This window comes from Bubalus kerabau, chromosome 17 (genome assembly GCF_029407905.1).
Source record: "Bubalus kerabau isolate K-KA32 ecotype Philippines breed swamp buffalo chromosome 17, PCC_UOA_SB_1v2, whole genome shotgun sequence".
Classification (NCBI taxonomy): Eukaryota; Metazoa; Chordata; class Mammalia; order Artiodactyla; family Bovidae; genus Bubalus; species Bubalus kerabau.
The window spans coordinates 70,230,087-70,250,880 of NC_073640.1; the positions used below are offsets into that span (position 1 = coordinate 70,230,087).

Genomic DNA, 20,794 nt, shown 5'->3' on the forward strand with positions numbered 1-20,794 from the left:
CAGGGGCCAGGTTCAATCCCTGGTCGGGGAGCTAAGATCACACAAGCTGTGTGGCCCAGCATAAAAATACAAGATAAACGCCCCGGTGTCACGACTCAGAGTCGCAGCTGGCACAAGGAGAGCGCCCGTCTTCATTCAGCGGTGCCACTTGTGGGGCCACTCACGTTTCCCCATCTTCCTTTTCAGTGGGGAGGAGGGAGTGTGTGACCCTCAGAAGTGGCTAGATGGTAGTGTAAATTCAAAATGACCTGCATGTCAAATCGACCATACACATTCAGAAATCTTTCAAAGTCAGTCCCTTAGAGTCTGACCTTAGAGTTAGTCAGTCCCGTGTGCTGGAGTCCCAGTATCTATAACTAATCTTCATGTTTTTCTAACCTTCACTTCGGAGAAGGCAATGGCACCCCACTCCAGTACTCTTGCCTAGAAAATCCCATGGACGGGGGAGCCTGGTGGGCTGCAGTCCATGGGGTCGCTAAGAGTCGGACACGACTGAGCGACCTCACTTTCACTTTTCACTTTCATGCACTGGAGAAGGAAATGGCAACCCACTCCAGTGTTCTTGCCTGGAGCATCCCAGGGACGGGGGAGCCTGGTGGGCTGCCGTCTATGGGGTCACACAGAGTCGGACACGACTGAAGTGACTTAGCGTAGCGTAGCGTAGCATAACCTTCACTTTCCCTCTTTTTGCTTGATGGTCCAGTGACTAAAATTCCATGCTCCCAATGCAGGAGCCCCAGGTTCCAGGTTCAGTCCCTCGTCGGGGAACTAGATCCCACGTGCCACAAGTAAGACCCGACACGGCCAAGTAAATAAATAAGAAATACGTAAAAAAAAAAAAAAAGAGAATCTTCTATTTTAAAAAAGTGAATTCTGATGCTTACAGACAACTCACTGGTGTGGAATTATTGGTAGAAGAGTGGCAAAGGAGTAGGCTCTGAGTTTCTCTCTCTCTGGCTCTTGTTTGTGGGGAGTGGAGTTAGGCAAGGACCCGCAGTGGTGGGGTGGGGGGGGGTGGCATTCTGGACTCTCTATTCTAAATTTTACTGTGAACCTAAACTCCTCTTTAAAAAATGCAATACAGAATCGACCTTTTGTGAACACTTCTTTCAACATACATGCTTTCAGTATGTTCACCTAACATCCTCATATCGCTCCCAACACTGCTCTCTCTTGCCATTGACACCAGTGACTTATTTGGTGAACATTACGGGGCTCACTTGCCGTCTACCATTGTACTGGACTTCCTAACAGCCGTAGGGAAGGAAAAATTCTCTCCCCTCTTAGTATCTATGGCTGGGCCCAAAGTTGAAACTGACAAAATGCAGATTAACAGGAATAGGGCATACACATTTTATTAAATGTTTATGTGTCCATGGGAGCATTCATGAAAGAATGAAGACCCAAGTATGCCAAGAACAGTAAGCTTCTACACCTTTTAGTCAAAGGATCAATTTGTGAAAAATTGAGAAGGAAAAGGGATTTGGGCTGTGGGTATTTCATGGTGAAGCAATAGAAGATAAGGATGAGATTAACAACGTTTGTTAAACTGAGTGCAGACTGCTCAGTCCCCAGTTCTCCCTTTGACAACCCTGTTTCCTATCTCTGGTGTTTAAAATGTCTTCCTCTGGGGAAAGGGAGGGTGCATTTCACATGGGAGCTTTATCTCCTGCTCTCAGGGAGACAAAGGAGAGTCAGAGCGTCTTCCTCACACCTGCTGCATCATAACTGCCTGGAATTCAAAATAATTGCTGTGCCAGGGCTTTCCTGGTGGTCCAGGGAAGAGAGTCCGCCTGCCAATGCAGGAGATGTGGGGTGGGTCCCTGGTCTGGGAAGATCCTGCTTGCTGTGGAGCAGCGGAGCCCATGAGCTGCAGCTACTGAGCCTGTGCTCTAGAACCAGTGAGCCCAGAGCCCATGCTCTGAAACAAGATAAACCACTGCAGTGAGAAGACTGTGACCCCAATGAAGAGCAGCCCATGCTCACCGTAATGGGAGAAAGCCCATGCACAGCAACGAAGATCCAGCACAGCCTTAAATATAAATAAATTAATCTTTAAAAACTAACAACCGAAAAAAATTTGATGTACCGAAGTGTGGGGGACACTTTGGGGTGAAATGTCCTGGTTTCCTTCAGAGCAGTAGGGGTAAGGGGTTTGCTAGCCTTAGTTTCTTGGGTTCCTGATGCTAGAGGCTTCTTTCATTGCTGCCTTTCTTGATGCTCCTCCATAGCACTGCTTGCCAGCATAATCTCCTCCACCTCAATGTTAAAACTTGAAGTGTTCCACCCTGGATCCTAAAGTCCATAACCAAAATGATTTTTAAAATAGCCTTAGTGATCTAGTTTGTTTTAAGGCATTATAACCCCCAGATTTTCCTTCCAGATTTAGCTATACAACCATCTGCTTGGTTTTCTGACTTGGATGCCTCATAGAAACGACATATTAAAAGTGGTCCAGCACGAAAATCCTGTTCTTTCTTACCCTGGATGGGCCACAGACTGTGCCATGTCTGACTGGATCCCACCACTCTTCACCTAGTGACTGTTCTAGACCCTGGAAGCGTTCCCTCATCCTGTATTTCCACATGACATGGACAACCCATTGCCCAGTCCTGTCCCTTCTTCCTTCCATTTGTATCTCCAAATACTTCTAGTTCCTCAACTACCCCCTGGTGTTGTTCAGTCACTAAGTTGTGTCCGGCTCTTGGCTGACAATATTGAGTGTAGCACTTAATATAGCAGCATCTTTTAGGATTTTCAATAGCTCACCTGGAATTCCATCACCTCCACTAGATTTGTTCCTAGTAATTCTTCCTAAGGCCCACTTGACTTCACAGCTACCCCTGCCGCCAACTAATTTATTTAACCACTCATTCCTTGAAGGAATCCATGTTGTTTCTAGTTTGGCACTCTGATGAACAAGAGATGCTAAGGCCATGCAAGTTCAAGATTTTTGGGGACGATAAATGTTATTCGTTGGGGAGGGATTGGGGGGGCTCCTCCAGACCACCCTCTTCTTTGATGCGTCACTCCCTAGAAGAACTTACATGATCCCACAAAGCTGACTTCCTTCCTGCAGGTGAAACTGCTACCCCATGGCCCGTGGCCCAAGGCCCTGCAAGTTATCAGCCTCAACTATACAAGAACCCTCATCAGGTATTCCAAGGGCTTCCTGGGAGCCAGGCAAGGCCAGACTTTTCTTTGGAATGTGCAGGTTTTGAACACTGTGGACCTGCTGAGTCAATCATTTACTACATGGTCTATTTTAATTTGACTGGGGTTGAGTTTCTGGATTGTATGGTCCTTGGAAAGTTTTTTGTTGTTTGTGTTTGTAAACCACCACTGTTTTCCACAGTGGCTGTACCACTTTACATCACCACTAGGATGAATGATTGGATTTTCCCTTGACCTCCTCACCATTTTGCTACTGTTCTGTATTTTCTTTGAGGCGTTCTGAGGGATCTGCCTAGGTATATCCCTATGATTTCCATTTGCATTCCCAGGAAATGCCTCATAGCTTTCCATATGCTTATTTGCCATTTAATGGTATCTCCTTCTCTTGGGTAAAATATATTATGTGTATTTTGTCTATTCTGTATTTGGATTTTTTTTTAAGATAATACCAGGATGTTTTGAGAATTTTTCATATTCGTATCTGACATGTGGTTTGCACATGTTTTCTCTCCTGGCCTCTGTCCTTGGTCCTTACATCCTCTTCACAAGGTGCTTCAGAGCATAGGTTTTTAATTTTGACAACTTTCAGTGTCTTCATTTCTTTTTATGGATCACACTTCTGGTGTCAAATTTTAAAATCACTGTACCTGACCCTGGGCTTCTCCGGTGGCTCAGTGGTAAAGAATCTGCCTGTGATGCAGGAGTCATAGGAGACACAGGTTCTATCCCTGGGTCAGGAAGATCCCCTGAAGGAGGAAATGGCAACCCACTCCAGTATTTTTGCCTGGAGAATCCTATGGACAGGGAAGCCTGGTGGGTTACATTCTATAGGATTGCAAAGAGTTGGACGTGACTGAAGTGACCCAGCACGCATGCACAACTGACTCTAGATCCCGTTTTTCTCTTGGGATTTTTGTTTCCTCTAAAGTGGAAAACTACAGCCAGAGCTACAACTAGAGAAACCTTGTGTGCAGCAAGGAAAACCGGCACAACCAAAAAAAAGACCTCTGCTCAAAATGATAGAATTCAAACATTCATCCAGGAAATCCCTGGTGGCTCAGTGGTTAGGATGCAGTGCTTTTACTGCTGAAGACCCAGATTCAATTCCTGGTTGGGAAACTAAGATCCTGCAAGCCACGTGGCTCTGCCAAAGTAAACAAACCTCACCTTCCCACAAATGAAACCATTAATCCATTGTTTTCCATGCATCCTTATATGCTTTTTTTTTTTTAAATAAGGATCTATTTACTTATTTTTATTTTACTTTTTGGTTGTGATGGATCTTTGTTACCCTCATGCTAGAGTGCGGGCTTCTCAATGCCATGGCTTCTCTTGTTGTAGAGCATGAGCTCCAGCCAAGGGGGCTTCAGTAGCTGCAGCACATCTGGTCAGTAGTTGATGCCTCATTGTGCTTAGTTGCCCTGTGGTGTCTTCCTGGACCAGGAGTCCAACGTGTCCTCTGCCCTGGCAGGCAGACTCTACCACTGGAGTGTGCTTAGTTGTCCTGTGGAATCTTCCTGGACCAGGAGTCCAAGCCGTGTCCTCTGCATTGGCAGGCAGACTCTACCACTAGACCACCAGGGAAGCCCCCTGGGAAGCTTTTAGCTGTACATTGCCTGCTGCAGAGTTTGTTTAAGCCCTTCGGGGAGCCTGGGAACTCTCTGGTCCCACTCTGGGCAGCCCGCCTGAGGGTCCAGGGCTCAGAGGTGGGCCTGGAGGAGGCCAGGGATCCCTGTTGCCCACGGTGCGCCCCCGCTGCCCCGGGATCTGGGTCTGTCCCATTGACGTTCCTGGCGGTTGTCGGGCGCCACCTGACAGCCTCTTTTATATCGTCCTTTCCCTCTACAGCCGCGGTCCCCAACCTTCGTGGCACCAGGGACTGGTTCTGTGGAAGAGAATTTTCCCATGGACAAGGTGGGGATGGGGGTGGTTCAGGCGGTAATGAGGCAGGAGGTAGGTGGGTCCCAGGTAAGCATTGGAGATTCACTCCCTGTGGGCTGAAACTCCAAGTTGAGAATAGCAGGACAATTTAGGGAGGAGGCTGGGCCCTGCCCAGACCACACATTTTTCAGGAGACCTGTTTGGCCACATGTGCACAGAAAGTCTCCTCGGAGGTCAAAGGGGAGTGATGATAACTAATGCCAGGCCACCCACGGGCCTCTTCGCTGGAACTCATCTCGGCTAAGACGAGTGCGCACATCCAGGAGAATCCTGAGATGCACCAAATACGGCCTGTGAACCAGGCAAATCAAAATGACCCGCCGAAGGAAACCCGGAAGAAATGCCCCAACTTAGTAAGTCAAACTGCCAGGAGGCTTCGACTCAGTGACTCCCTTTCCCTCAGTCGGCTGGAGTGTTTATCCACGCGGAAGGGTTGGGACACTTGTCACCGACCGCTGGTCTAGGTAGTATCTGGTGCTTTCACCGTGGCGGCCGCCGTGTCTCGGAACCGAAGCCTGGGAGGCCGTCGGGGCAGGCGGAATTGGCTGGTTGCTGCTGGGCGGTGGGCCTCCTCCTCTGTCCGGAGGCTGTGCCGGCAGGTTCTCGGGGCGGAGGCCGAGACTGGCCCCTCAGTCCAGGCCTGGGTGTGGGGCTGCCCGGCCGATCGACCAGCCTCCACCGGAGCCCCTCCGGCCGGCGCGGGGAGCGGGAGCGGGTCTCCCGGGAAGAGAAGTGGGAATCAGGCCAGGCCTGGCTGGGAGGCCAGGGGGGAGCCGGGCTGCAGATGCACCTGGTCCCCGCCTGTGGACTCCGTCCCCCGCAGCCACGACTCCGGGCGCTGGGCCTCCTGGGCCCCGTGTCTCCGGGGAGGCAGTGACCCCCAACCCCCCACCCTGGAGCCCAGTGGGCTGTTTGGTTCGCTCCTGAGACGGTGCTGCGTACGCGGGTTTCAAACCCTGTGAGCGCTCAGAGCTGGGCCTCTTTGCATCTGTTTTGGCATCGACTGGGGATGTGCCGGTGAGGGGGTCCTCCGCCCACAAAATTTGTCTTGATATTTGGTGAGGGGACTGCTGGTGCATTGATGAGGAACGCAACCCACTGCGTGGGCACTAGGGCGTGCCCCCCTCCCCTGGCGGCGTGTCCCACCTGCCTGAGTCCTTGAAGGGGCCGAGTCTTATCTGTGGCCTGGACACCTCTGCACTGCCCTGAGACTTTCCCCCCAAGTATCGAAAGTGTACTCTGGCCTCAGACATGTTACAGTGGTGTTTCCTCTCCTTTCATCCCCTAAATCTCATGCCTGCCCTTTCATCACATCTACACTGGAGTATGCTCTTACCCGTTTTTAGTTTATGTAACTTATAACCCAACCCCCTGCACTATTTATTACACTAAGCTACCCTTTCTCCTTGGAAATTTTCATCCTAGTAATTTCTTTTCTTCATTCTGTCTTCCTGACTCCCCGCACCGCCCCCACCCCCACCCCGCGACCTCAGGGTTTGCACACTTTATTGTCACAAAGGACGCCCTACAGAGCAGGGCCGATGCCTGTGATCTAAAGATGTCACTGTGGAGAAAAACCAAGATCATGATGGCAGAAGAGGTCACTGAAGGACACAATCCAGGGGAGGCCAGCCAGCCAGGAACACAGCAGGCACGGTGAGCAAAGGCCAAGGTGGCCAGGGCACACAGTGGCCAGGTCATAGGGCGAGAGAGGCCAGTGCCCATCCCTCCTGCTTCTTGTAGCTCTCCAGGTGTGCAGGGGCCCAGCCTCGTGGGAGGAGGAGGCACAGGAAGCCAAGTGAGCCCAGTGAGGATACCCCATGGGCTGGAGCTGCTCCCTGGAAGCGTGGCGTGGACCTGGGCACATGGCGCTGGGAGCTGCCGGCCTGGCCTCCCAAGCCTCTCAGCAGCAGCAGGGACACAGGCGCACGGAGGGGACTGCAGGATGCAGGCAGCTGGAGCCCAAGGTTGTGAGGTCAGAATCCCCCCTCACCTATTAACCAGAAAGGCCTCCTTGTTTTTTTGTCTCCTGTGCACCACACGCTTGGACTAATGTGTGGCACACAGTGGTGACCGTAGTATGCGTGTGTGCTAAGTCACTTCAGTCGTGTCTGATTCTTTGCAAGTTCATGGATTGTGTAGCACACCAGTATCCTCTGTCCATGGGATTCTCCAGACAAGAATACTGCAGTGGGTTGCCCTGCCCTCCTACAGGGGATCTTCATGACATGACCCAGGGATCGAACCTATGTCTCTTACGTCTCCTTTGTTGTCAGGTGGGTGCTTTACCTCTAGTGCCACCTGGGAAGCCAGGTGATTCTAATAGATGTGTTCAAATGCAACAAATGCATTCTCTAATGTTCAAACTGCCATTTTGGCTGGTTTTAAGTTGGCTTTTTTTTTTTTTTCCTGTTGTGGAAGTTAGTAAGTTTTAAGGGGGGACTTCCCGGTCGTCCATTGGCTAAGACTTCATGCTCCCAATGCAGAGGGTCAGCGTTTGATACCTGGTCAGGGAACTGAGATCCCATATACTGCAACTAAAGATCCTGCATGCCACAGCGAAGATCGAAGATTCCCCCTGTGCTGCAATTGACACCTGGTGCAGCTCAAGAAAGTTAAGTCCCCAGGCCACTTAAAAGCATAAGTGTTTTCTTCCCGAATCCTCTTCCTCCCCATTTAAGTACTTTGCTGGAGTTAAGCTCTGTCTTATTTCTGTATCCTTCCCAAATTGTTGTGATGTACAAGGGATTATTTCTTAATTTCGTTGTCAAAATTCCAACTTTCCCAAACAAGTGACTTACTTCAATAGAGTCCATAAGCAGTTTCATTCTTAGGTGGGATTCTCATTATAAAGAAGTCCACCTTATTACTACGGTGACCTTAAAAGCCTTGCCAAAATCAGCACTCAACTCTCTTTCCCTTGGTGTTTCACTTAGTATGTCTGGCAAAAATTTACAAGTTTTGACTTTTTACTGTGCTAATGTGCAGGGACATCATCCAAGTCTTAATTCACATTGTAATTACAGTGATTATTTATAGCAAAGTAACTTGTAGGTACTTTTTAATACCACACAAAAATGATACCAGGTTTTTTCTCTGCCTACTCCTTTAAAGAGCTAGTAATATTGAATTGGCACAAAAATTTGTTTAGGTTTTGCTATGAAGATGTTATGCAGAAAACTGACTAACTCTTTGGCCAACTCACTATGTGCTGTAGGTCCCGGCCACGGGTAGCAGTGATGGATGCTCTCAGCTGGGATGCCCCGGGCACTCACTGAAAGACCCTGTAACTTCACTGAGTCCTACTGCCATTCCCCCTGCACCGCAGTACTTGTGGTTCTTACTATAACCGTAGGAAGAACTTCAACAAAATCTGATCAGAAACTTGAGGAACAAGACATCACTGAGACTGTGGAGGGTGTCCTGGGGGCATGCCACAGTGAGGTGGTGAAGGGAAAGGAAGGGAACACAGACTCGAAGCTCTGCCTTTATTAGTTTCCAAGAGTGGTGGTCTCTAGCGTTTCATGGTTTTCACTTGTCCTGAGTAGGTTTACAGAGCTCAAGGGTGTATTAGGGTGCAGGAGGAAGGAAGGAAGGAAGGGTTTCTTACACTGGGGCACATACAAGTACTTGAATGTTTTCCAGGCTATGCTGAGTGGGGGATAGTAAAACAGATAAATCATCAGCAACTTCCAAAACACCTAGCTTACAAGCATGGGGCCTGGGTGCAGTCGGTATGTTTAAACAGCTTCAGAGAGACCAAATGAACCACATCTAGAATGTGGTCAATTCTACTGGAATGAGGGATGAAACTTATGAAACACAGAAGCTTTTAAAGATGTATTTTGCAAGGAGCTTGGGATACCTCAGTACTGTATTTTGTGTATAAGTTACTTGGAGCAATGAAGATTCTTTATCTTAGAGTGGTCCTGAAATGTTAGGTGTTACAATCCACTATTATAGTGGGCCTAGTGGAGCTAGATGAAGGCAGAGTGAAAGCTTCAGAAAGCTGAAGCTCCCGTCACCCATTCCTTTCCAGCGGTTGTAACATAAGGCTTTATTTGTAACAGCCAAAACTGGGAACAAGCCAATGTGCAAATAGGTGGGTAAACAAACTGGGGTACATCTATAGAGGAATACTCAGCTGTGAAATGAAGTGACTTACATAAGCAACACTGTGAACTGCACAGGGAAGAAAGCACAATACCAATTAAAAAGTAAACAGTTTAATGATTCCAACCATAGAAAATTTTATAAAACAAGCTAATTTACTGTGAAAGGGTAAAATCAACAGCGACTATAAAGGACAGAAGGGAGAGTTTTTAAAAGGGTACAAGTGAGTTTCCTGGTAGCCTAGAGGCTAGAAGCCTGGGCTTCACTGCCACGGCCCCAGATCAGCCTCTGGCTGAGTTGAGATATCCCAGAAGCTATGCAGTGTGGCTAAAAAAAAAATGAAAGGGAACGAGTAAACTATAGATATGTTTTTTAATAGTTTTATGGGTATACAAGTAAACAGTATCATATTGTACAATTTTAATCAATTATATTTCAATAAAACTTTGTAGAAATTTGTTTTATGTAGAAATTTTCCTAGTTTTTTTTTTCCTCCATAACCAGAGCTTTAGAAACCTGCCTTTCCCTGGCAGGCCCTCCATCAGGGAAAAAAATATACTGGTAAAGACTGTTTTTGAGTCAGCAGGAAACTGGTCACAAAAGCTATATCCCTGGGCTCCAGCTTCATCCCCGTCTGTCATGGTCTGTGCAGCGTGATGCTTAGGGTGAAACGTCCAGAGGTTATGAGAATAAGCAAAGCTTGACTCGCTCTGACAATGACCTCAACTAGAGGAAGCGTGCGTGACGGGAGCGTGCACACCCTCCAGCGCCGGTTGCTGGGACGTGTGTGGAGGTGCCTTCACAACAGGCACACCCTCCACTGCCACAGCCCCTCCAGGGCATACAACCACACCCAGCATTCCTGTGAAGTTTCTGGCTTCACCCTTGAAATCGTTCAGTAACACCAGAAAACCCAACGCGAGACCTGAAGGCACATGATTTTTGCAGTACCTGGAGCTTCTTCACAACAGTGCTCAGCATGATGTGTAATACTGGGGAAAAGGGAACTGATTTCTATGCTTCTCACAGAAGCACCAGAGGTGCTTCTTATAGGTGACCGCTGGGTCCACCAAATTCCTTGGATCCAAGCCATAAATTAGGGCCCTTTACTAAAAGCCTTCTGTCTTTCCCAGGAGACGTTTGGCAGCTACGCAAGCTGGGCCTCTGGGGAGATGGCAAGCCTACTGCTGTGTGTTACCCACACGTTGCTAAAACTGGATTAAGCCCTAATTTGTCAGAGGGGAAGAAATATGAAGTACCCCTGAAAGTTATTCATACTGTTCTGTAGAGAATGGGACAGAGATGAGACGTCTCCCTTCCCTGATCAAACTGCCAGGACTGATACAAAGTGTTGGAACCTGGAAACTACTGGCTGGTAGGGGTGAGACTTCTGCTATAGAAACCAAAAGGGATGTAACTGAGGAAACAGAGCCAGCAGTGAAATACGCAGAAAGGCTCCTAAAGCTTCCCACCAACCTACAAACTCAAAGGCAATGTTGCTGCTATGTATGTTCAGCTGTATAATGCTCAACTTCTAGGAGATGGCCCCTTCACAAAGAAACCCATGTTCCCTGTTGGGCTTAGACCTTTAAGATGGTTTCCCCAAATCTGCTGCATAATTTTCTAGTTGAATATAAACACTGGCTGTGACTGGTGTTCTCACAATCATTGCATTCGTGAGGTTATCTGGTGTGCAGTTTTCTGTGTTGAATGATGTGGGAGCTTTGACTAAAAGATTTCCCACATTCCCCACATTCATAAGGCTTTTCTCCTGTGTGAACTCTCCGGTGCTGAATGAGATTGGACTTTTGGCTGAAGGATTTCTCACATTCATCACACTTGTACGGTCTGGCTCCAGTGTGAATTCTCTGGTGTTGATTGAGGGTGGAGCTGTGGCTAAAGGATTTCCCACATTCCCCACACTCATAAGGCCTCTCTCCAGTGTGAATGCGCAGGTGCTGCACAAGTTTGCATTTGTAACTGAAAGATTTTCCACATTCAGTGCATTTATAAGGCCTTGCCCCACTGTGGATCTTCTGGTGTTGAATGAGATTGGAGCTTTGGCTAAAGGAATTCCCGCACTCACCACACTTATAAGGCCTGGCTCCAGTGTGAACTCTCTGGTGTTTAATGAGAGTAGAGCTGTAGCTGAAGGATTTCCCACACTCACCACACTCGTAAGGCCTCACTTTACTGTGAATCTGGAGGTGCTGCACAAGTCTTAATTTGTAGCTAAAGGCTTTCCCACATTCATTGCACTTATAAGGCCGTGCTGCAGTGTGACTTCTGTGGTGTTGAATGAGTCTGTAGCTTTGGCTAAAGGACTTCCCACATTCGCTGCACTCGTAAGGCCTTGCTCCTGTGTTATCAGGTCTCTGGCAATTGATAAGGAGGGAACTTTGGTTAAAAGGTTTCTCACAGTCATCACAGTCCTGGTAGTTTTTTCTAGTGAGAATCTGCTGATTCTGGAAAAGCGTGTATTCACAGCTAAACAGCTTCTCATACTCCCTGCACCTGTACTGGCCTTCTCCCCCGGGAACGGGCTCTGCGCACTGAAAGCTGCTCTGTGGCTTTGTCCCTTTGAGTGTGGCCTGATGCTGCAGGAGGTTCAGCATAGCCAGGAAATCCCTGCCCGCGTCCTCACAGGTGACGGGCTTTGCTGATATGTGAAATCTGTAACTTCTCACGCATGCCTTGTCTGTGTCCCTTCTGGATGGCTTCTCATTGCTGGGCTCTGGGTGGAGGCCAGGGCTGAACCTTGGTTGCTTCTCACACTCCTCACCGGGCTGTGAGTTTTGCTCAGGATGCAGGCCTTGGTGCTCAGGCAGCTGGAGACCGTCTCTCCTGGCCCTGACACACCCCTCACAGGGCTGAGTCTTCTCAATGGATGGGTATGGAACTACAGTCTTGCCCTGTGATGTTTGTTCTACAGGAACACTCTCCACAGAAAATGCCACTGCCTCCTCCATTCCATACCAACAACCTGAAAGCACAGATGTGCGGGTGAGAGCCTGTCATCTGTGGTGGAGGCGGCAGCCTCTGCACAATTCTGTGTGAGACTCAGCACAGCCCATTGGATTGTTCTCAATATGAGGTTGATGTACAGTATTGAGGCTCTGAAAGTCTTAAGAATTGGAAAGGCCTCATAAGATAAAGAATGTAAAGGGGAGAGGTGCAGAAAAGAAAGAAACATCCAGTTCAAGTTCTCTGCCAACACCGTTCATGGGAGCCTTGGCTGAGTGGCATTTCAGTGCTATGTGAGTTTTATGAACAGTGGCCTGGGCAGTGGTTGGATTTTTTAGCAGCACAATTAGAGGTGGCAGGCTCATGAAGAGGTAGCTTAGCCCAGCCCTGTTGACCCTAATGCCTACTAGCCAGGCAATTGGGGAAAGGAGGCAGAACCTGTGTCTGAAGTGAGCAGAGTTGAGTACAAGGTACTGGGATAGGTGTGAGGGTCTTACCCAGTGAGGTCACAAGCGCAAAGTTCTCCAGCATCACATCGTGGTACAGGCATCTCTGATTCTCATCCAGGAGACCCCACTCCTCCCAGGAGAAGTACACAACCACATCTTCAAAGGTCACACTTTCCTGCCATGATGGGGGAAAGATGAAATCACAAACTCTCCCAAAGACCACAACCCATCACTGACACATCTACCCATGCCCACCCTCTCTCCAACTCAGGAGATGAAACCAGACCACTGTCTGCAAATGGCCCCACTGATCACTGGGGCCAGAAGTCATCAAGAGGAGGCACACAGAGAAAAAGACACGGTACAGCTGTCAGGCAATGTCCCTAACTTGTGGACAAATCACGTATGTCTCACACTGGGGCCCTGAGACTTACTCCTTCTGCAAATGTACATCCTTCTTAATATGGTACATCCCTCACATCTCTAGACACCACAGCCACATGTCCCAGGCCACCATCTGACCACCCCACAGCTTAAGTGCCTCTTTGGCGTCCCTATAAATTATGGTAGTTCAATCATCTCCTACTTTACCCCAGGGGGGAGGATGGGATCATGTCCTATGGTTATAGAGATGACCAAACACAGAAGACCTAATGTTGGTCAGATAAGATCAACAGCAATTTATTAATCATCTACTCAGTCTGGGAGATGAGGAAACCACACACTCACAGAGCCAGAGTGGAGCTACATGAATGGAAACAGTGAACAATGATCCTCCAGGGGCATGCAGGGAACTGAAACCACCTGAGAAGGGATGAGCAGAAAGTCCATTTAATCCCTGTGAGAAAGAAGACTGCTGGGTTAGGAGACCTTATGTGTAGGAGCAGAGTGAGAAGAACCAGCACTCAGGCCATTTGAAGTCCTCATGGTTTCACAACACAACACTTAAATAACACTGGCTTTAATCTTTAATTTTAGGCTTACACCACAACCTGGCAAAAAACATCCAGAGTATACTTTGCCAATTCAAACAGGATTCAAATACTCCCAGGGACTTCTCATGACTTCCTGAGCTGCAGCAGCCCCAGACCTTTCTCTGGAGACCTCATTACTTAAGGGCAGGTCCTTGCCTCAGACACTGCATTCAGAACATGTCTGCTCTCAGACACACGTGGCCCTCTCCACTTCTGGGCTGCACTCTCAGCCATCACAACTTTCTTCTGTTCACCCAAGCCACACTCAAAGCTCAGCCCCATGTAGTGGACCACCCCAGGCCTTGTGACTCTTACAAATGACCATGTTTGCCCAGGACCTGGTGCCACTGATATCACTCTCTTCAGGTCCCATGAATCACTGTATCCAGTCCTCAGCTGTAAAAGGCAAGTGGGCCAATAGATATCATCTAGGTGCAAGGCCTCGCTGGGGGTGCCTAACCCCTGCCAGCCAGGCCCCATCCCTGGGGAACCAGAGGGTACCTCCCAGGTACAATCACATGGGCTCAACCTGTACTCGTCCGTCCAGTGCTGAGGATGTGGAATCATCAGCTCCCACTACTTCTCCACGTGCACATCGCTCATCTGCAGGCACAGGTGTCCCAATTGTCTCTCTGACTCATCACACAGCTTAAGAGGCCCTGATAAAGAGAACCCCCTACTGCTACAGCCCTGTGCAAGACCCAACCACCTCAAAGTGAAGTCACTCAGTCGTGTCTGACTCTTTGTGACCCCACAGACTGTAGCCTACCAGGCTTCTCCGTCCATGGGATTTTCCAGACAAGAATACTGGAGTGGGTTGCCATTTCCTTCTCCAGGGGATCTCCCCGACTCAGGGATCGAACCCAGGTCTCCCTCATTGTAGGCAGATGCTTTTACCATCTGAGCCAGGGAAGTCCAACCATCTGAGGCAGCCTAAAATCCAGGCCCCCCTTGTCTGCCTCTGACCTGTGCTTCAGTCTCAGGCACCCAGAACCATGTGTGGATCTTAAAATATACCATAGCCCTCTTCCCAATTTGTTTGCACTTGCCCCTTTGGGGTTCCCTGGTGGCTCAATGGTAAAGAACCTGCCTGCCAATGCAGGAGACATGGGTTTGATCCCTGGTCTGGTTAAGATCCCCTGGAGAAGGGAATGGCTACCAACTATAAATATTGCCTGGGAAATCCCAAGGATAAAGGAACCTTGTGGTCTACAGTGGATGGGGTTGCAATGAGTCAGACACAACCAAGCATGCATGCATTGATGTACCCTACTATCAGAGCCCTTCTCTTTCCTACTACCATTATTGAAACATTTGCAGTCTCAATCTTTGGCTTATTAAGGATTAAAATTCACTGGTACTTTCCATGTGAGTTCCCATAGTCTTCCCATACCGGAGTCCTAACTTCCTCTTATTACAAATAACCTCACTTTAACTTAATTACCTCTTTAAAAATCCTACCTCCAGATACAGTCCCATTCTGAGGTCCTGGGGGTTAACACTTCAACTTAAAAACTTCTGGGGATGTAATTCTGCTCATTACATGGACACAAATGTTCCCATTCACCTCTAAACTCATCTAGCAGTGTGAGTGAAATACATCAGGCTCCGTGAAAGGTCACCACAAAGGTCTTGTGAGTCAAGAAAATGTTGAACAAGAGCAGCTCCAGTCTCAGGGTCCCTTTGCCCCAATTATTCCTGGGCCTCTGCATTCACCACAGTCCACTCTTCTCTTGGGAGTCTTGGCCACTTGTTAGACTGCCCCTTCCTCCCACAAATGCCATCTCCTCCAGCCAGGTGCCCCAGAAAGAGATGCAGAATTAACACTCAACCTGTTCTTTCTGACCTGAGAGTAACATTACCAAGGATGAGAATTCGCTTTCCTAAATGTGACGCTGAGCTCCTTCCACCCAGTGGTCACCACCTATGTGGCTCTAATGCTGAACTGTCTCAGATTTCTACATGTTAGAGCCTCCAACTCACTGGATGCCGCCATTCTATATTTCCTGAAAACCATCAGGCTCCTAAACACGGCCCCAAACAAAACTCCCACTATCCTCGCTGGAAATTGTTCCCTCTCCCTCCACTGACTGCTCCAGCCCTGTGAATGGAGACCCCCATGTTCAGCCGTAAAGACAAAAACCTTAGGAGTCATCTGTGAAGAGGCCTTACAAATAAATAGCTGAGAAAAGAAGCAAAAGACAAAGGAGAAAAGAAATATTTACCCTACTGAATGCAGAACTCCAGAGAAACAGCAAAGAGAGATAAGAAAACCTTCAATGAAACAGAGGAAAACAACAGAATGGGGAAGACTAGAGAGAACTCTTCAACAAAATTAGGTATACCAAGGGAACAATTCATGCAAAGATGGGCACAATAAAGGACAGAAAACGCTATGGATCAAACAGAAGCAGAAGAGACTAAGACATGGCAAGAATACACAGAAGAACTATATAAGAAAGATCTTAATGACCCAGATAACCATGATGGTGTGATCATTCACCTAGAACCAGACATCCTGGAATACAAAGTCAAGTGGACCTTTGAGAGAAGCATCACTACAAACAAAGCTAGTGGGGGTGATGGCATTCCAGCTGGGCTGTTTCAAATCCTAAAAATGATGCTGTGAGAGTGCTGCACTCAATATCCCAGCAAATTTGTTTGGAAAACTCAGCAGTGGCCACAGGACTGGAAAAGGTCAGTTTTCATTCCAATACCAAAGAAAGGTACTGCCAAAGAACATTTGAATACTGTACAATTTGCACTCACTGCAGTATGTGAACTGAGAGCTTCCAGATGTACAAGTTGGATTTAGAAAAGGCAGGGGAACCAGAGATCAAATTGCCAACATCTGTTGGATCATAAAAATAGCAAGGGAATTAAAAAAAAAAAAAATCTACTTCTGCTTCATGGACTATGCTAATGCCTTTGTGTGGATCACAACAAACTGGAAAATTCTTCAAGAGATGGGAATACCAGACCACCTTACCTGCCTCCTGAGAAATCTGTATTCAGGTCAAGAAGCAACAGCTTGAACCAGACATGGAACAACAGACTGATTCAAAACTGGGAAAGGGGGACTTCCCTGGTAGTCCAGAGGTTAAGAATCTGCCTTGCAATGCAAAGGATGCAGGTTTGACCCCTGGTCAGGGAACTAAGATCCCATATGCTGACATGCCTTGGAGTAACTAAGCCTGAGCCGATTCACTACAACAGCAAAGACCAGATGCAGCCAAATGTAATTAAAAAACAACAACAAAACTGGGGAAGGAGTCAAGGCTGTATATTGTCACCCTGCTTATTTAACTTATATACAGAATACATCATGTGAAGTGCTGGGCTGGATGAAGCACAACCTGGAATCAAGCTTGCCAGGAGAAATATCAATAACCTCAGATATGCAGATGATACCACCCTGATGGCAAAAAGCAAAGAGGAACTGAAGAGCCTCTTGATGAAAGTGAAAGAGGAGAGTGAAAAAGCTGGCTTAAAACTCAACATTCAAGAAACAAAGATCATAGCATCTGGTCCCATCACTTTATGGCAAATAGATCAGAAAACAATGGAAAGAGAGATTTTGTTTTCTTAGGCTTCAAATCAATGCGGACAGTGACTGCAGGCATGAAATCAAAAGATGCTTGCTTCCTCCTTGGAAGAAGAGCTATGAAAAACTATGAAAAACCTAGGCAGTATATGTAAAAGGAGAGACATCAGTTTGCCAACAGACAGAGCTAAAGCTATGGTTTTTCCAGTAGTCATTTGAGAATTGGACCATAAAGAAGGCCGAGTGCCAAAGAATTGATGCTTTCAAACTTTGGTGTTGGAGAAGACTCAAGAGTCCCTTGGACTGCAAGGAGATCAAACCAGTCCATCCCTGGTTTGAAGAAACCAGGAAATCAGCCCTGAATATTCAATGGAAGGACTGATGCTGAAGCTGAAGCTCCAACACTTTGGCCTCTTCTGTGAAGAGTCAACTCATTAGAAAAGACCCCGAGGCTGGGAAAGGCAACAGAAGAGGGTGACAGAGAAGAGATGGTTGGACAGCATCACCGACTCCATGGACATGAGTTTGAGCAAGCTCCAGGAGACAGTGAAGGACAGGGAGACACTGTGTGCTGCAGTCATGGGGTTGCAAAGAGTCAGACATGATTCAGCAAGTGAAGAAAGATCCAACAACTTCACCTCCACAATTGTGTCTTACACACATCCCACCTGAACTAGTGTGGCAGCCTCCTCTCACCCTCCCACCTAAAATGGAACATGCTGGGCAGGGTAAGGAAAGGTCACCTCCAAAGATTTTATGGTCAAAATCTCCCCTTATTCCTACCACCTCCAAAATCAACACCCATATTCCAGGTCTGAGTCCTACCTCCCTGCTCTGTTCTCATCAGAAGACTGACATTTCCCTGAATACTGCCAGGCTGGCTTCACCTTCAAGCATCTTGGACATACTGGTAGGTATGCCCGTGACCACTTCAGTTTACTGATCTCTGGAATTAGGAACACTTCTATATAGTAACCTCCAGCCTTGTCCTGATGTTTCTCCAGGGCCCTGACACCACATGGATAGGGCTGCAGTCAGTGAGCCCTGGGAACCCTCCCCTTACTGTGAAGATTCCAAAAGTGCTTCAGCTGTTGTGGGAACAACAAGGTAGACGAAGTGGAGGCAGGCAACAGGGTGGAGCTTCATGGGCTCTGCTCTACTCACTCTGGAGCAGAGAGCCCTCCAGCTGCCTAAACCCTGGGAGTTTCAGTCCTCAGCCACAGGACTCAGTCTCCCTGTACTTCACTGTTATCAACCCTCTTAAGCTTGTTTTTCATCTAAAGAACCTGCTGGGAAACTTCATGTTTCTCCATTGTTGAAATTCTCCAATAGTCCCCAGGGATTTCAGAATGAAGAAATAACCCCTGAGCCTGCCAATCCAGGTGCCATTTAATTTTAATTCACTGTTCCCTAAAGAAACAGGTTTCCTGAATGCTCCCAGCTCAGTCCAACCTCCAAGCCGCTATACTTGCGGCACCCTCTCCCACACGCCATCACTGTCTGTCAGACACAGGGCCTGACCTATGACCACCTCAACATCCTGGATCCCAGGGCTGCAGGTATGTGAGCAGGTGCCCCACACTCTGGGCTTTAGTGTCTGCTGGAGTGAGGGCCCAGAGGACGAGGGTTACCTGATGCGGGTCCCTCAATTTCGCTGCCGCCATCGGACTCCGAGGTGGAGCAGCCTAGTGCTTCAGATCTGTCTCTGTGAAGCAGGCGCAATGATTTTTCTTGCTCACGTCTCCTTCTCAGTCTGGGTCACCTTGGAACAGACCCAGTGCTCTGGAACCACTGAGTAGGAAACAGATCGCCACTAGGAGGATGCTGGAAGTCCTGTCCCAACACGATGGTACACACAGAAATGCCCCTCTCCTGGACCTTCATTGGTTCCACGCTGATGTGCCTTTGTTGGCTCGGGGTCCTCTGGGCACTGTGGTTCTCACAGCAGTGAATAAAACACTGAATTAAATAAATAAAACAGTGATTTAAGCAGTGAATTAAAACTCCTCTGCCTGCATGTATAGACTCTGCCCGTAGTGCAAGAGATACAGAAGATGTGAGCTCGATCCCTAGGTTGGGAAGATCTCCTGGAGAAGGAAATGGCTTTCTTGCCTGGGAAATCCCACAGACAGAGAAGCTTGGTGGGCTACAGTCCATGAGGTCACAAATGAGTCAGACATGACTTAGTGACTAAACAACAACAGTATTTTAGCTACTAACTGAATTTATTTTTTTAATTACTTTTTAGTTTTGCTCGTGTAGGTCTTTGTTGTTGTGTATGGGCTTTCCCTAGTTGCAGAGAGTGGGGACTACTCTCTAGTTGCTCTGCACGGGTTTCTCATTGCAGTGGCTTCTCGTGTTGCTGTGCATGGGCTTAGGGCTCTAACAGCGTGTGGGATCCTCCTGAAGCAGAGACTGAACTTACATCCCATGCACTGGCAGGTGGATTCTTACCCACTGTGCCACCAGGGAAGTTCTGTCTGCCTTTTTAATAAGTGGTAATGCTGTCTCAGTGATTCAACCTCGCTTCAAAAAACAAGAAGAAATATCTCAAAACTGCCAAACCTTACACCTAAAGTGACTAGAGAAAGAACAGTCCCCCTCAAGTTAGTATAAAAAAAAATTTTAGGGGCTTCCCAGGTGGCTCAGTGGTAAAGAATCTGCCTGCCAATTCAAAAGACACGGGAAGACCCCACATGCTACAGAGCAACAAAGCCTGTGTTCCACAACTCTTGAGCCTGTATGCTCAGGAGCCTGCAAGCCACAACTACTGAGCCCACGTGCTGCAACTACTGAAGCCTGCATGCCTAGAGCTCACGCTGCACAACAGAAGAAACCACAGCAATGAGAAGCCCACACACTGCAACTAGAGAGTAGCCCCTGCTTGCCACAACTATAGAAAAAGTTCGTGCAGCAACAAAGACCCAGTACAGCCAAAGATTTTTTAAAATTAAAAAAAGAAATCATAAAGACCAAGGCAGAAATGTGTGAAATAGCAACGAAGAAAACAACAGCAAAGATCAATAAAACTAAAAGTTGATTGTCTGAGAAGATAAACAAAATTGATAAACCTTTAGCCAGATTTACCAAAAAAAAAAAAGAGGTGGTGGGGGGAGCGGACTCAAATCAATAAAATTTGACATGAAAAAAGAGAAATTAAAACTGACACTGTAGGAATACAAAGGATCATAAAAACTACTGCAAGCAACTCTATGAGGATAAAATGGACAGCATGTAGAAATGGATGAATTCTTGGAAAGGTATAACTTTCCAAGATTGAACCAGAAAGAATTAGAGAGTATGAACAGATCAAACCACATGTAATTCAATATAAGGTAAAATTAAAAATCTTCCAACAAACAAAGTCCAGGATCGGGTGGCTTCACAGGTAAATTCTATCAAACTCTTAACAAAAACTGCAGAGAGGGGAATATGCCCAAACTTGGCCTATGAAAGTCATCACTCTGATACCAAAACCAGAAAAGAATGCCACATATAAAAAATTATAGACCAATGTCATTGAACATAAATGCAAAAATCTTCAACAAAATATGAGCAAACAGAACCCAACAACACATTAAAAGGATCATACAGCTTGACTGAGTGGGATTTATCCCAGGGATGCAAGGAAAAAC

General features: G+C 47.4%; 1 protein-coding gene across 1 annotated transcript in view; it reads right to left on the reverse strand.

The window, feature by feature from the left end:
- Positions 1-9,325: 9,325 nt before the first annotated feature.
- Positions 9,326-20,794, reverse strand: part of LOC129631549 (zinc finger protein 501-like) — a 37,543-nt gene continuing 26,074 nt past the window's right edge. The window contains exons 3-5 of the mRNA XM_055552635.1: positions 18,791-19,118; positions 12,690-12,816; positions 9,326-12,211 (exon numbers count right to left, since the gene is read on the reverse strand). Of these exons, the coding sequence (XP_055408610.1) occupies positions 10,911-12,211; positions 12,690-12,816; positions 18,791-18,823 (1,461 nt within the window). The 5' untranslated portion in view covers positions 18,824-19,118 and the 3' untranslated portion in view covers positions 9,326-10,910. The remainder of the gene's footprint in view (positions 12,212-12,689; positions 12,817-18,790; positions 19,119-20,794) is intronic.